This window comes from Sordaria macrospora, chromosome 5, assembly GCF_033870435.1.
Source record: "Sordaria macrospora chromosome 5, complete sequence".
NCBI lineage: Eukaryota > Fungi > Ascomycota > Sordariomycetes > Sordariales > Sordariaceae > Sordaria > Sordaria macrospora.
This window is the reverse complement of record NC_089375.1, coordinates 3,576,595-3,590,465: the sequence shown is the minus strand read 5'-3', so window position 1 is coordinate 3,590,465 and position 13,871 is coordinate 3,576,595. Positions and strand designations below refer to the sequence as shown.

Below are 13,871 nucleotides of genomic sequence, written 5' to 3'. Positions count from 1 at the left end.
TTCTGTTTGTTTGAACAGTTAAGGTAAGGTAAGGTACCATAATCTCTGATACTCCCCAATCCCGCCTTTAGTTATAAACCCCACCTACATACGCGCCGCGCCATTGCCCGTTCTATACATACAATACACAATACACAATACACAAATAAATGCCAGTGATGATGATGATGATGATGATGATGATGATGATGATGATGATGATGATGATTTGTCTCCGTGGTGTGACCATTTTGTCATCCTCTCCGTCTTCTCCCGTCTTCTCCATATCGTCTTCTCCATATCGTCTTCTCCATATCGTCTTCTCCATATCGTCTTCTCCATATCGTCTTCTCCATATCGTCTTCTCCATATCGTCTTCATCCGCTCGTTCTCTCTGTAAATGCGCATGATGAAAATGTATATATATGTAAAGATTTCGTGATCCCAGCTGGACCTTGTGGCCGCCAAGTACCTTATCATCGGAACTTTCCCTATTCCTAGCCCTCTCATATATCCAAACATAAATTGTCGCTTCCCACTTGGGAAGGAAGAGTCCAAATGGGAATAAACATGTGAGGGTAGGTAAATCGAGGTAGTGACCAGCCAAGTGGCCGTGTAATCAATCTCTCCGTCCCTGGCATTTGTTTCGTCCTTTTGGTAAGATGAAGTAAGAGGTCAGAACCAAGAATCAAAAACCAAAAAAAAGCTTTAATGCTTTCATTTCGCAATTGTCCTCATACCCTACAAAATGACCATTTAACCAAGCAGATACATGGTTCGAGAGAGCATGACATGTCCAAGAGAGGGAAGTGGGGATGATGAATCAATAATATGGATATATAAAGAAGAAAGGCTTTCGTCATTATCAATTAAAAGTTTGCATCCCATCCGCTGCTTAATCACGCAGACCCCACGACGGCTTTAGCTTGTCGGCAACAGCATCTGCCGTGAATACCTGCGCATCCGCAGGTAGATGGTCTACTCGTCCCGCGCCACCGCGAATAGCATTGAGGTGGACATTGGACAGGGCACCACTGCGGTTGCTATGGATCGAACCGGCGTCGCTGTTGTTGTCGGCGTGGCCGCCGCCAAGCTTGGGTGGAGGAGCGAAGTCAAGACCGGTGAATGTGCTTGACTTGCGGAGAACGTGACTATTCATTGGTCAGTAAGTGACTAGTTACCAAGAGATCAAGACTATTCAGGATCAACTTACGGGCTGGGAAGAGTGGGAAGCTCCTCAAAGGCATTCGCCAATGGCGAGTGCACGGGGACCTTCATCTGGTACGGGCGGCGCTCACCAGCCGGACTTTGCGAACGGCCACGAGCACGATCCTTGAAGGTCTCTGGCGGCGCAAAATCCGCCGCGTTAAAGATTGAGAACTCATCCTTCAACATGGATGGTGCGGGAACAGTAGGCAGGTCTGACGGGGGAGGCATGGGCTTGCGGGGTCCGCCAGCTCTGCTACCCGCACGGCTACCGGCGTTGCTACCAGCAAATGCTGAACCGGCGCGAGGACGTCCATAGCCGGAGGCGGCAGATCCGGGTCTCCTGGGAGGGCCCATCTGGTTGGAAACGGAAGAACCCGGGCGGGGAGGACCACCGATGCCAGGAGGCATACCCCTCATGCTGCCAGTTTGAGCGTGACCAGGTCCGCGAGGGCCAGGGAATCTTTGGCCTGATGGGGGAGGAGTCATGGCACGGCGAGCCACGGGTTGAGCGTAAGGCATGACGAAGGCATTCGCCTTGGGGTCGAAATAGGGTGCGGCCATATCATCGTAATCCTGGATGTGCGGTGGTTGACGTTGCTGCTGCTGTTGAGGTCCCTTTCCTTGCATCTGGCCGATGTTCTTGGGTAGCGCCGGCACAGGAGGCGCGTCACCAGGCTTGTCCTCGAAGTACTCCTTGTAGAAAGATCTGATACGGTTGGCGCGGTACTCGGGATCCTCGGACTCCATAATATCATCAGGCGGCAGAGGACGGAACCCGACAGACAAGCGACGGTTCTCACCGTTTTGAGGTACACCTAGGCCAGGACCATCCTGAGCACCATCCTGCTGTTCGTAAAACTGAGACTTTCTCTGCATGTTACGTCCTCGGCGGTCCAATTCATCATCATCCTGCTCTTCGGGCATCTTGGGGAGATCAAAGTACTCTTGAGGCTTCTGGATGGTCGGAGCAGCCGACGAAGAGTGAGTAGGCTCGCGAGGAGTGCTGGCAGGGCTGGATGAGGGCGAAGAAGCATCGTGAATAGAGGCCTGCATAGGCTCAGGGATATTAGCGAGTCCAAGGCCCGTGGAGGCCTTCTTTGAGCCCACGTCGACAGCAGAATCCGAGGGGCTAACCGGCTGAGGAGAAGCGAGAGGCTTGAGGCCGTCCTTCTGGGCGGTAGCAGGAGGCTCACGGGGCGAGCCAGTTAGAGTCTTCTCCGAGTCGCTTGTTTCGTTGTCTGATGTGGCATTTGAAGAGGGATCTTGAACAGAGATTCTAGGGGGTCTGCTTCCACGAGGAGAAAGCGGTCCGTTTGGTCCATTACCAAGCCTGGCGTGAGTGGGCTCAGGAGATCTGGGCATAGAACTTTGACGAGGAGGAGGTCCACGGGGGCCTGGAGAAGGACTGGCCCTGTCAGTTCCCCTGGGCATGGAACGAACCGAGGCAGCATCGCTGGCAGTGTACTGGGTTACCGGGCGGAAAGGATCATCTTGCGGGTTGAGGGTGCGGGCCAAAGAGTTGAGTGAGGACTGGGAACCATGGGTATCGGGCGGCAGAAGATAAGGGCTGGACAGATTCATGTCCATCGACATCTGCTGGCGGTTGAATCGCGACCCACCGCCACCTTCCTTTTCGGCTCCCTTCAGGAAGCTCTTGCGTTTAGGTCTGCCGCCTCCCATGTGTTCGTCCAAACCAAAATCCAGGGATTTATGGGGGTCATGGGCCTCCTCGGCCGCCAACCTCTTCACGTTTCTCCGATGGAGGTAGAAGAAGACACTGAAAGCGGCTACAAGCGGGATACTAGAATGTTGTGAGTCGATTTGCATCAGCTTGGCCATATTTCGGTAGACTCACCAGATACCCAGCACAATAGGGATGGTCAACGACGAACCGCCCACAGGCTTTTCGCAAAGATTCGGGTTTGCGACGCAGTCCTTTTCCGAGGAAGAGGTAGCAGCACGGGCAATGAGAACGGGCGTGGGGACCCGGGAGCCCAACGTTGCCGAACCTATTCCCATGCTGCCGTGACGTCTGACGACTGGGACTCGGCGTCCCAAGCCGTAATGAAGCCTTCCAACATCTCCCTCCATTTTCACCGATCGTGATACCTGTCCTTGATGAAATCCAACGCTGAAATAACCGGACTAATAATGCCGTCGCAAAGTCTGATGCCGACTTGAAAGGTTTCGTGATGTCGACTCTTTAACGCAAGCGATAGAGTATTGTCATAACATCTATACCACGGAGATAATTATGCAGGTTCAGCAAGTTATTGCGGGTTGGCGATGGCTGTCTTTCCAGAGGCAGAAGATGGCGAGTTGAGATCGAGTATAGCCAAGAACGGTTCCAAAAAGAACGAGGATATACAGGCGACGGATGAAGATCGAGGCTACAGCGAAGAGGCGAGCTGTGTCGTGGTATTATGTGGTGATGTTGGTGTTGTTGGTGTTGTTGTTGGCGAGGGCTTCGCAAAAAAAGGAGTGGACTATTCAAGGTCAGGCCTAGAATATTGGAATCGCAAAAAGAGTGTCGAAATGATTTCGGACGATCGGTAGTTCGTCTGATCAAGCTGGAGTTGTGTGATGGTTGTGGGTGGTAAAGAATGGCACGCCCTGCGGCAGGGAAGGTGTCCCGAAGCTGAAACAGACGACTTTTGGAAAAAAAAGAGTGTGTAATATCCACGCGTCGAAAGACCGTAGATAGTTGGGAAACCTGAAGACGTCTTCACCGCGGAGAGAGCGTGTGGCGTGGGTGGAGGAAGAGGAGGAGAAAGAGAGCGGCTGGAGGAAAGGAGGGAAAAGGGAAATGGAAGGGAAGGTGAAGGCCACGAGAATCCGGGACGGTGCGGCACTCACACAGAGCGGCAGCGTTGAACAAGGGAGTGCTGTGGCAGTGGAAGGCACGCTTCCTTGTTGCACGCCAATTCGCCCACACGCGGGAGTGAAAGGAGAAGGAAGAAGGAAGCGGAGACTCTCAAGCCCAGCAGACCCAGCAGCCCGACCAGGGACTGGGCCCCTGTGGATCGCTCTCCTCCACCTTAGGCCCGGCCTGGAAGCCAAGGGAGTACCAGTACCTATGTATCCTGCTGGATATTCCACCAGGGTACCTACTGTGTAGGTATGCACCACCAGTGCACTTGCAGCAGCGCACCTCCTAGCACTCGCTGCAGGCTTGATTGCGCCGTGCAGGGGGCGGCACATGTGGAAAGAGAGAAGGGACGACACGGATTGAAAGGGAGCGAGCATAAAAACCATCTTTAACCTTAGTCTACCATAGGAAGGAACACAGGAGCATCTTCGCTTCGTCGAGACTCTCGCCAATGTCTGAATCGATCTGTCTGTTTGGGGGGACAGCTGACCTTTTTGATCAAGCAATTCGAATGTTGACTAAAAACTCCTACTTGGACGATGGCCTCACCTCATCCACGGCCGCCCACGATCCTCCCGTCAGCGGCTGCGCGATTGTTCACACCAATTGTCCATTTTTGGACCTGCATTTCCTGGGCTGGTGTGGCCTGGCTCGACGAATAGAAATTGCTAATCTCACCTTCAATCAAAGGGGGAGGGGCGGGGGGGTTTGCCGTCTCGTCGTGTCCTCACAAGAACTGCGAACGGGGGGTTGCGCCCAACCGTCAACTGATTGCCCACTGGCTTGCCAACCGACACATGCTCTCTGATTCCGTGCCTCGTCCACCAACGGGGAGGCTCGCCGTCGTGGGACGGCCCATTGTGTCTTTTCCATGCCCCCTGGTTCAGGAGCTGGTCAGTGCACGGGATTCGCACGATGTCGACTGGGATCACAATCCCTTTCAGTCTTGTCGCTGAGCTCTGAGTGGCCGGCTATGATCATTAGCACCCACTCTAAAGCCATCCCTATTCGTCGGGTTTGCGCAAGGTGTGGGAACGGTGGATACTTCGGTACAAAATGCATTTGCTGCTCCGGCGCGGGCCAGGTGCTGCAACACACCGCCCCATTTTTCCAGGTACAGCTCGCCCGACTCGCCAATCAGGGTCGAAGGCGGTTTCAAAAAAAAGAGCGCGAAGGGGACGTTCCGCTGACAGAGAGAGAAAGAAGCTTCGTTGGAGAACCCCTGGTCTGATATGCAGGAACAAACCTCCTTGAAGCTTCTCCTCCATCCACCCATTGCATTGGCTCCTCTGGGCTCCTCTCGTTGAGATGGCGCTAAATCTCGCCAGGACACAGTGCTACGCGGCGACTGGCTAAGACCTGATACCTCTTTACGCCCTATCTCAATGCTGTGGACGAGAAGTACCGTGTCTTAGTGCTCGTCTGGTAATAAAATGCAACCAAGTGGGACATAGCTTTGCCGAGATGATGGCCGTGTCAGCAACTCTCCAATTTCAGGGGACGGCGAGAACGGGGGGACGGGGGACGGGGGACGGGGGACGGGGGACGAGGGACGGAGGGAGGGAGGCACAGCATTGGGAGAATGGACGCCAACCGAACCAGCTGCTCGAGTCCTTTTCATCGGCTTCTCCCGCCAAGGCTCTCTAGCCCGTCAAACGTACCTTAGGCGACGAGGATGACCGACGGAAACGAACGAGAAAGGAAGGCCACAACAAACGGATCGGATAGACAGTCCCGACCCGATCATGATACATAAGAATGAAACGCTGCGCTTCGAACGCTGGTTGAAGAAGAACGAAATCGGAGATTCACAAGGAGTGCCGTCGGAATCTTGGCTTTAAGCTTCAAGCTTCCAGACCATTTCAACATACACTGGATCATAATTCACCATTTGCCCTGGCATGTGCTGTGCTGTGCCGAATGGAAAATAAAAGGAATTCATTGCATCTGCCGATCGTCCTTCAACCATAGTACCTAGCAGCTGAGATACTTTGCGTTCTACATGCAGCGTTGAAGATCTATAGATACCCAGCTGACCCGAGTCTGCCTAGTAATTGATCGAGTTATTTCCCATGAAGATTGACATTTCCCTTTGACTTGATCCAAGGACCTACGCATGCTTCCGACCCTGCCTTTGTTGTGTGTTTCTGACCGAGATCCTGCAAGGAAGTTCCGGGAATGGCCTCTCTCTCTTCCCCCACACACTTCCAGGTTTTGTTCCACCATCTCGGGCCCCCCCTTGCGGAGACGAAATCAAAGTTGTCTCCTCTCTGCTCCATAGTGTACACAAACTCCGCCGGGGCATGAGGACAAGAACGATCTGCAAATAGCTCGAGCGGAGAAAAGCCAAGGAAGTCATCCATACACTACACTACAATAGCTCGACGTGGATATTGTTTCACAGCGTATCGTATGCCATATCGTTTGCGTCATTGTAGTGTAGGACAGCTTTCGGAGATCTTGACTGGATGCCCTGTGGTCGCACAAACACGTTTATCGAATGTCCGAAAGGGCCTTCTTTCAGACAGGCTTGGCGGTACGTCGTACTGGGAGGCAATGTCAAGGGCATGTGATGATATTGAGATTTTGTACACCTGAAACCATCTATTCAATCAAACATCCGAAACTCAAACCTGGAAAACACGACCTGTTCCGACATAGGGTTACTGCTCTCCGTGCAGAATTGAGACCGCCGCTCACGTGGGCAGGCACAGTCATCGGGATGATTTGATTGCCCTTCACATCGTACTGTAAAAGGCAGGCGCATATTCGACCAGCCAGTTCTTCTCGATCTTGGTGATGTCCCTGATAAACGTCTTCTCCCCGGACTCCATGATCTCGTGGAAGATGACCCAGTCAGCCTTACGGTTGAACATGAGCGAGCTGGGATGGGCGTGCAGCACCGCCGTGCCTGACACGTTTCGGAAGGATCCGTCCGGCTGCATACGTGCAGCATGGGCAAAGTAACCCGTTGTCAGGCATCGTTGGATCTGCTCCGCCTTGTTAACTCCAGCTCCTGCCTGAGCGACTGACGAGCCATCCTCGGTGATCCCAAAGCGTTCAAGCCACCTTCTCAGCTGCGCGCGGATACTCATGGTACGCGTCATAGCCTTGAAGTTGATGAGGTTGTCATGACAAAACCGGGCCTCCTTGCGTCCCTTGGTAACGAATGCCTGGTAGACGTTCAAATGCGTGAGGTGGTCACCTTCATCAGCAGCAAACTTGCGCCTGGCACTCTCTGCTTCTTCCTTTCCGCCGTCGGGCTGGACCCAGATGGAACCGCCCAGGCTGGTCATGGCTGCAATTGTCAACATCTCGCCAAGGCAACCGAAAGAAGGGGCGGAAAGGAGGGTCTTGGCCATCATTGGTTCAACGGCCAGCTCAGCCATCCTCAGACCCAGCGGCTTGGTGAGTTTGGCGTAATCATCCAAAGCACCCAGAGAGTACAGCAGCTCCAAAGCACGCGTCATGAGCTCAGCAGGGGGTGGAGTGAGGAAATCAAAGCGCAAGACATTGTCAATGCCGAGTGCCTTGAGCTGAAGAACGAAAGGCGCCAAATTTGAGCGTTGGATCTCGGGAGGGTTGGCATCAGGGAGGGCCTGGTACGCTTCCTCAGTATAGAGACGGAAACATTTTCCAGCTTTCGTTCTGCCCGCTCGCCCAGCGCGCTGTGCGGCAGAGGCTTTGGAAACGGGTGTTGCAGTCAGTGTTTCTATGCCGGTCTGGGGGTTGTATGCCCGCAGTTTGACAAAGCCGGAATCGATGACATAGACGATGCCATCAATGGTCACGGAGGCTTCGGCGATGTTGGTCGAAAATATGACCTTTCTGAAATTGTCGGGAGTTTGGTCAAACACGTACATCTGCTTCTCAGTCGGGAGGCCAGCATAAAGTGGCAAAGGCAAGATGGCTTCGGATCCTGCGGGCAACTGGGCCGAGCGCTCGGAGACAGCTTCGACGGCCTTTTCGATCTCGTCCCTGCCGGTCAAGAAAACGAGAATGTCGCCCTTGGGTTCGTTGGCGTGGATGTCGAAGACAGTCGAGATGGCCTTCTCAAGATAGTCCTCGACGGGCTTCTCGGTGTAGAGGATATCAATGGGGTATGTTCGACCTTCCAGGCTAATGATGGCGCCGACTGGGGCATCCTGCTTCTCGTCAGACTTGACATTGTCAGCGGACTTGGCCTCGTCAGTGCTATCAGAGAAGAACCTGAGAAATTCCTCGGCTTGCAGAGTTGCACTGCTGATAATGATCCTCAGTTCGGGGCGCTTCTTGCGAATCTTCTTGAGCAAGCCAAGCAAGATGTCGGAGCTGATGGATCGTTCATGGGCTTCATCGATCATGATGACGGAGTAGCGAGAAAGCAAGGGGTCAACGAGCGCCTCTCTAATCAGAAGACCGTCAGTGAGGAACTTGATGCGGGTTGCTTCAGATGTGACATCCTCGAAGCGGATGGAGAAGCCGACTTCCTTTCCAAGTTCACAGCCATATTCTTCGGCGACTCTAATGGCAACCGTGGTTGCAGCGACACGGCGAGGCTGTAGAAACGTTAGCTTAACCATGCCTTGCTTGTATTTTTTTGGATGTATCGAGAGCATGGTTTCTACGTACCTGAGTGATTGCAATGACCTTCCCATCAGCACACCATCCTGCTTTCTCAAGGAACTGGGGGATTTGCGTACTTTTTCCAGAACCGGTCTGACCAACAACGATGGTGACAGGATGGGTTTCGACCGTGTACAGCAGAGCCTCACGATGTTTGGCGATGGGCAAAAGCGCAGATGGCTTGTGCAAGGCAGGAATGAATCCCGCGTCAAGTCCAAGATCGGCTGGCATTTTGAGGAAAGCTCAAAGATTCAGTGATGGTGTGAAAAGTGTTCAGAACAACGATACTAGCAAGGACCAGGAGATGGCGACTTGTGCACGATACTCGCTTTGGCCGAAGTAAAACTACAACAGTGCGAGGCGGCGATAGTTATAGTGTTTTATCACGACACCCGACAAGTGTTAACGTCGTCCAATTCCCGTCTTCAACTTCAGTCTATCGTTCTTGCCGAAGAGTGAGCTGAGATGTGTCCGAGTCACTGTTGTGGGAGTCATCCAAAATACTTGGCTGCTTTAGTGTTGCTCAAATGGGAAGGTACAACCTTTGTGAGTCGCTCCCCCGCGTCCAGGCAGCACTGCAGTCACAGTCCAGTTGCCGTGATGGTTGCAAGTAGAATGATGGAAGTTGCGATAAGGTCACGTCGTACACTACAATGTGTGGCGCCAGAGGACATTGTGGCGCACGTGAAACCGGCATTCTCAGTTCAGTCAAGCGAGCAAAGGTGCAACATTGGGCTGGACGGGCAGTGTCAGGCTCCACTCATTCCGCCTCCCGTCATCGCAGTCATGTGGGCCGCCAGCCCGAACTGAGCTCTGTTTTCTGTGCAGGTTGTCTTAATTCTTGTTCCTGCTTCGCTTTCCATTCCATCACTCATCCGTCGTCCTCAAACACCCACATCAGTTGGAAAAGCAGCCGAACTTGACAACTGCCTTCATCTGACTTAACAGCGGCCTTTCTGCACGACAACTTCAGATCCAACCTCTTGAACACTTGCGCACGTTTCGACTTGTGCCTGTTCGTTCATTCAGTTGCCGCTGTAGCCCCTTCTGCTCCTCCTCCACCGCTCTGGACTTGAACAGTTCTTGAGATTCTCAGCTTTCTGCGAAGCGCAAAAGGACAAAACTAAGACCGGGTGGTATCAGAAACTGACGAGAGATCTCATTGCTTTCGCATCCCGTGGCATCGCATATCCTCGCAATTCTTGTACCGCGCCGATCATCTGTCGCGGCTTGCCTCTCTTCATCTAGCTGAAGAAGGAGTCGACGTTCTTTTCTCCTCCTAGTTCCCGCGCCTGTTTTCGTTTCAGTTTTTCTTCTCATCATCTGCGCAAGTATTGATCTTGCTTCGCTTGTTCGAAGGCGACACCGTCCACAACTGAGCAGAGCGAAAGCTATCGCGACAGCCCGCCCGGCCTCGGATTCAGTCTTCGTCTGCTTTCTTTGCCTCAAGCTTATCACGAGGACCCTTTGAAGGATAACCCCGCGCTGCTTGTCTTGATTGCCCCGCACCAAAGGTATAAGCGTGGCGTGAACCAAAAAGGCTACTGACTGTTGCGCTCTCCATGCTGAGGTTGTAGGCTATTATCGACCAATATGGGTAGAGAGAAGAGAACCACTGGCCATCTTGCGGCGAGGGGAGATCATGCCAAAGCACGGCATCAGAGGGATCGCAAGGGCAATATCATGGATTGGACTGCGCCGCTCCCCGCTGGCCTGAAAGCCAAGCCTGACCGACCACAGTGTTCCTCCAAACACAAGTCCTGGTTCGAGTTCATTGAGAACAAGGACAAGAAGAAGAAGTTGGAGATCGAGGTAATGACTGACCGGAATTAGACATCTATACGCTAAATAGGCGCTGGCATATGTGCGTTTGTGAGAGTAATGCGTTGGCTAACAAGCAACAGTTCACCGAGAGTCGGGAGCCTCCGCCGGGCTTCGAGTTTGTGCCCATTGGCAATCCCACCTTGACTTCTGCCTGTAAAGAGCTTTCCCGAGAGCATGGGGCTATGATCTTTATCGTTACGGTTTGTCACAAGCTCAGCCATCCGACCTCTAACCTGACCGGAATCTGACACTACCCTTTACAGTCTTCTAACGGCCAGTTTTCGAAGGAGCTTAGTCGCCATTTGAACCGTGTTGGTATTCATGTTCGAGAATCCATTGTCGACCAAGCACGCCAACAGCTGGGACAAGACTCAGAACTGCCTACACCTGACACAGGCGCTGGTCAACCGGAGCCTATCCCAGAAAAACAAGAAGACATCAACAAGCAAGCTGACGCCGCTATAAGGGATCTGTTTCCGCGTATACCAAACACTGACCGTCAAATGATACTTGAACACTCGTTCAACAAGGTAGGCGCACCATCCATGTTGATAAACCGTCGCCACCAATTCTTTGAGTGGATTCACATTCTAACCTTTTCTGCTCTAGACACGACTAAAAGATAAAAAGGATCCGCCGGTCGGTCTTGCTGCTCATGTTACGCTTTCACGTCGTGTTCAGCTTGCTGTTCTTGCTCACATCAGACACAACCACACGAGATATGACAAGCTGCTCAGAGAAACAAGCTATGTCAATGCTAGGAAAGCGGTTGAGGGTCTCTGTCTCGACTATCTGGTCAAGTGGCGAGGGGATGAGGAGACGGGTCGTGACCAGCTTGACGAAATCCTGGCCGAAGTTGTCGTCATTTCGGACTCGGAAAGCGAAGATGAAGACGAGGACGACGATGACGATGATGACGAAGATCAATCTTCTGACGCCTCTTCAGTGGAAGAGGTTTCGCCAGATAAGCAGACTGCGCCGGTCCGATCCACGCTGCCTACCTCAGCCCCGAAACCATCTCCCCCAGCTGTCGATCTCACCCAGCCCAGTCATGTTCAATCAGGCCCAGCAATTTCGCGAAGGGCAACCAAGAGGAAGAAGGCCAAGAAGGAAGCCCGCAAGGAGAGACTGGCTGCAAAGAGAGCCGAACGTGGCTTCAACAGGTACCGAGCCGTTGACCAGGCCTGGAGCCAGGCAATCGAGCGTCAGCGACTTGGAAATGTTGAGCATGTGCCCAGTCCTACCGCCACAGATGGCATCGACAGGTCAGTTGATCGGGTACCTCAACCTTGGCAGCCTTCTGGCCATGAGAATATCCGCCCCACAGATCAAGGTATATACTACACCAGGGAACCATTACAACCGGCGCGATATGTTTACGAAAATGTTTCTCAACAATCAGGGCCGCCTTACAGCAGTGTGCAGCGGCCTACTTTTGATGAATCAGCACCACGAGTGGGTGACCCCAATCTTTACCGTGGACAGGATTGGCCTGTTCAACGCCTGCCACTTAGAAACAGCTCCAGACCTATAGTTGGGCCTCAAGCTGCTTCTCATGCGGGCGCTGTTGTCGAACGGGTAAGACATCACGGCGAAGACCTCAGGGACTATCTCGTGCCGTCTGTTGAAGAAAGATCCCCTGATGTTGCAAAGTTCCCGTCCGAGTTTCCTAGCCAGGATTACAGGTCGCCACGGGAGGCTCATAACGATATGCCCAGTAGGCAGGTGCATTACACACTGAATACTCGGGAAGAGTTCATCACGCTTCCGCCACGAAGTGAAGGCATCCGAACCGCCACGGCGCCCGCTGCACGCCCCGAGTCTTATATCGTGGTTAGCTCGCAACCGCGTGGTATGGCTCGGGCCTATGCTCCAGTTGCGGGCACTGGTAACCCCCATGACATGCCCTCATACCGTGACGATGCCCGTCGCCTTGATTACGGACAACCGGCCAGAGCGGATACCCAGTCATGGATCAGAGAGGACAACGCTTATCCTAGATCGGAGGCTCGTCCGATTGTGATCCATGATTCTCCCGGACCAGTGAGGCATGAGAGCGTAGTACCGGCGCGCTACCCTCAAGATGCACGCCCTCCACCACCGCCTAGAAGAGAACACGAAGACGTCAACCAATCGGGCGCTATCTATGTTGGGGACCGTGACAGGTGGCGTTCTGACTCTAGAAACGGCCAGTATGTTGAGGATCAACTGGGAGACTTTGCGGAGATCGTAAGGGTGTCCAACAAGTTTCCAAAACGTCACGGCTCCCAGCCAGTCCCGGTAGATGCGGAGTTGTACGACTCTCCGTCGACCCCTTCACGCCCCCAAGACTATGGATATGTCTATCGTGAGGGCGAGCGGATCTACGACTCCCAGTCAGGTCACACGACTTACCCGCGAACCGAGCGCGTGGTCGGAAGATATCAGCAATCCGTTGACCATCGCTCTGAAGAGGTTGTATCAGGCATCAAACGCCATGCCGATGGATATCCAAGTGGTAGCGTGAAGCGACAGGAGAGAGTCCTTGGTATTGAGTATGTTTCCCTTCGTAACACGCTTCTGTTTTCGACATGTACTAATCGAGGGCTTCGCAGAACTGACGGACATTTTCAACCTGTTGCTACGTACATTCCTTTGGATCACGACTATCGGTACCACGGACAACCTCAAGCTACGCATGCGCCACTGCGGACACCCATATACGCGCCAGTTTCTACGTACCCGCCGCATCACTAGAAGAAGCGGTCGCGGTGTCGTACAATATGGCAACATTATGACCTACGAAGGGATCTCATGTTGGGCCAACCAGCCCTATAGTTGATCTTCCTAGAAGCGGACCCTGCGTGCGAATCTGTTAGCAAGCCCTTTCTCATCGTTTGAAGCCACAGCTGGGTGGCAAACCTTCTCATACATACCGTTCAGGCACTCTGTAGATATCGGAGGACCGGACCGGAGGCATGTTGTTAAAGGATGCATGACCAGGGCGTTATGGTTACTGTATATAGATGGAAACTTGCATTTTCTGGTGTCTAAAAACAAGCTCAAGAGCATGGGTCATTCAAGTATCGGGCGGAGGTTTTGTATTTCTTGCTAAAGGAGAGGAGCATAGGGAGCGTATTTGTACTGGAATGGCGGGAAATGATACGGAATCAGGGCGTACTGCATAGCAATGTGTTCAGCATTAGACTGAGTAAGTCCATGGTGCATGGTGTAGGATGTTGTATTTCTCTTTGCTTTCAGGAGTCATATAAATGAGGAGGGATTGTCAGGCGTGCGAACATGCTCATCCATAGTAGCGGCATTGGCGAAAACTGATATAATGTACAAGGAAAAAGCAAACTCGAGTCCTGCAGCATGAAGCCCGCACCCTGAATTTACTAGTCGA

General features: G+C 52.9%; 3 protein-coding genes across 3 annotated transcripts; 1 reads left to right on the top strand and 2 right to left on the bottom strand.

The window, feature by feature from the left end:
* Positions 1 to 681: 681 nt before the first annotated feature.
* Positions 682 to 3,822, bottom strand: SMAC4_06727 (uncharacterized protein). Its single transcript, XM_003344902.3, has 3 exons — positions 3,044 to 3,822; positions 1,193 to 2,989; positions 682 to 1,130 (listed from the first exon to the last, which is right to left on the bottom strand). The coding sequence occupies exons 1-3, from the start codon at positions 3,277 to 3,279 to the stop codon at positions 875 to 877; spliced, it is 2,289 nt and encodes a 762-aa protein (XP_003344950.2). The 5' UTR covers positions 3,280 to 3,822; the 3' UTR covers positions 682 to 874.
* Positions 3,823 to 5,577: 1,755 nt separating this feature from the next.
* Positions 5,578 to 9,247, bottom strand: SMAC4_06726 (uncharacterized protein). Its single transcript, XM_003344901.2, has 2 exons — positions 8,669 to 9,247; positions 5,578 to 8,595 (listed from the first exon to the last, which is right to left on the bottom strand). The coding sequence occupies exons 1-2, from the start codon at positions 8,891 to 8,893 to the stop codon at positions 6,796 to 6,798; spliced, it is 2,025 nt and encodes a 674-aa protein (XP_003344949.1). The 5' UTR covers positions 8,894 to 9,247; the 3' UTR covers positions 5,578 to 6,795.
* An 858-nt stretch (positions 9,248 to 10,105) lies between these two features.
* Positions 10,106 to 13,754, top strand: SMAC4_06725 (uncharacterized protein). Its single transcript, XM_066090503.1, has 4 exons — positions 10,106 to 10,686; positions 10,750 to 11,016; positions 11,096 to 13,020; positions 13,081 to 13,754. Exons 1-4 carry the CDS (start codon positions 10,525 to 10,527, stop codon positions 13,220 to 13,222), a joined length of 2,496 nt encoding a protein of 831 aa, XP_065947277.1. The 5' UTR covers positions 10,106 to 10,524; the 3' UTR covers positions 13,223 to 13,754.
* The last annotated feature ends 117 nt before the right edge of the window (positions 13,755 to 13,871 follow it).

Bases quoted from the DNA above. Each gene is read 5' to 3' on its own strand.
- SMAC4_06727 (XM_003344902.3), bottom strand. From the start codon at position 3,279: ATGGAGGGAGATGTTGGAAGGCTTCATTACGGCTTGGGACGCCGAGTC. The intron at 2,990-3,043 runs GTGAGTCTACCG...ACAACATTCTAG, and splicing joins CCTATTGTGCTGGGTATCTG to TATCCCGCTTGTAGCCGCTT. The intron at 1,131-1,192 runs GTAAGTTGATCC...ACCAATGAATAG, and splicing joins CTTCCCACTCTTCCCAGCCC to TCACGTTCTCCGCAAGTCAA.
- SMAC4_06726 (XM_003344901.2), bottom strand. From the start codon at position 8,893: ATGCCAGCCGATCTTGGACTTGACGCGGGATTCATTCCTGCCTTGCAC. The intron at 8,596-8,668 runs GTACGTAGAAAC...ACGTTTCTACAG, and splicing joins AGGTCATTGCAATCACTCAG to CCTCGCCGTGTCGCTGCAAC.
- SMAC4_06725 (XM_066090503.1), top strand. From the start codon at position 10,525: ATGTGCGTTTGTGAGAGTAATGCGTTGGCTAACAAGCAACAGTTCACC. The intron at 10,687-10,749 runs GTTTGTCACAAG...TACCCTTTACAG, and splicing joins CTATGATCTTTATCGTTACG to TCTTCTAACGGCCAGTTTTC. The intron at 11,017-11,095 runs GTAGGCGCACCA...TTTCTGCTCTAG, and splicing joins TTGAACACTCGTTCAACAAG to ACACGACTAAAAGATAAAAA.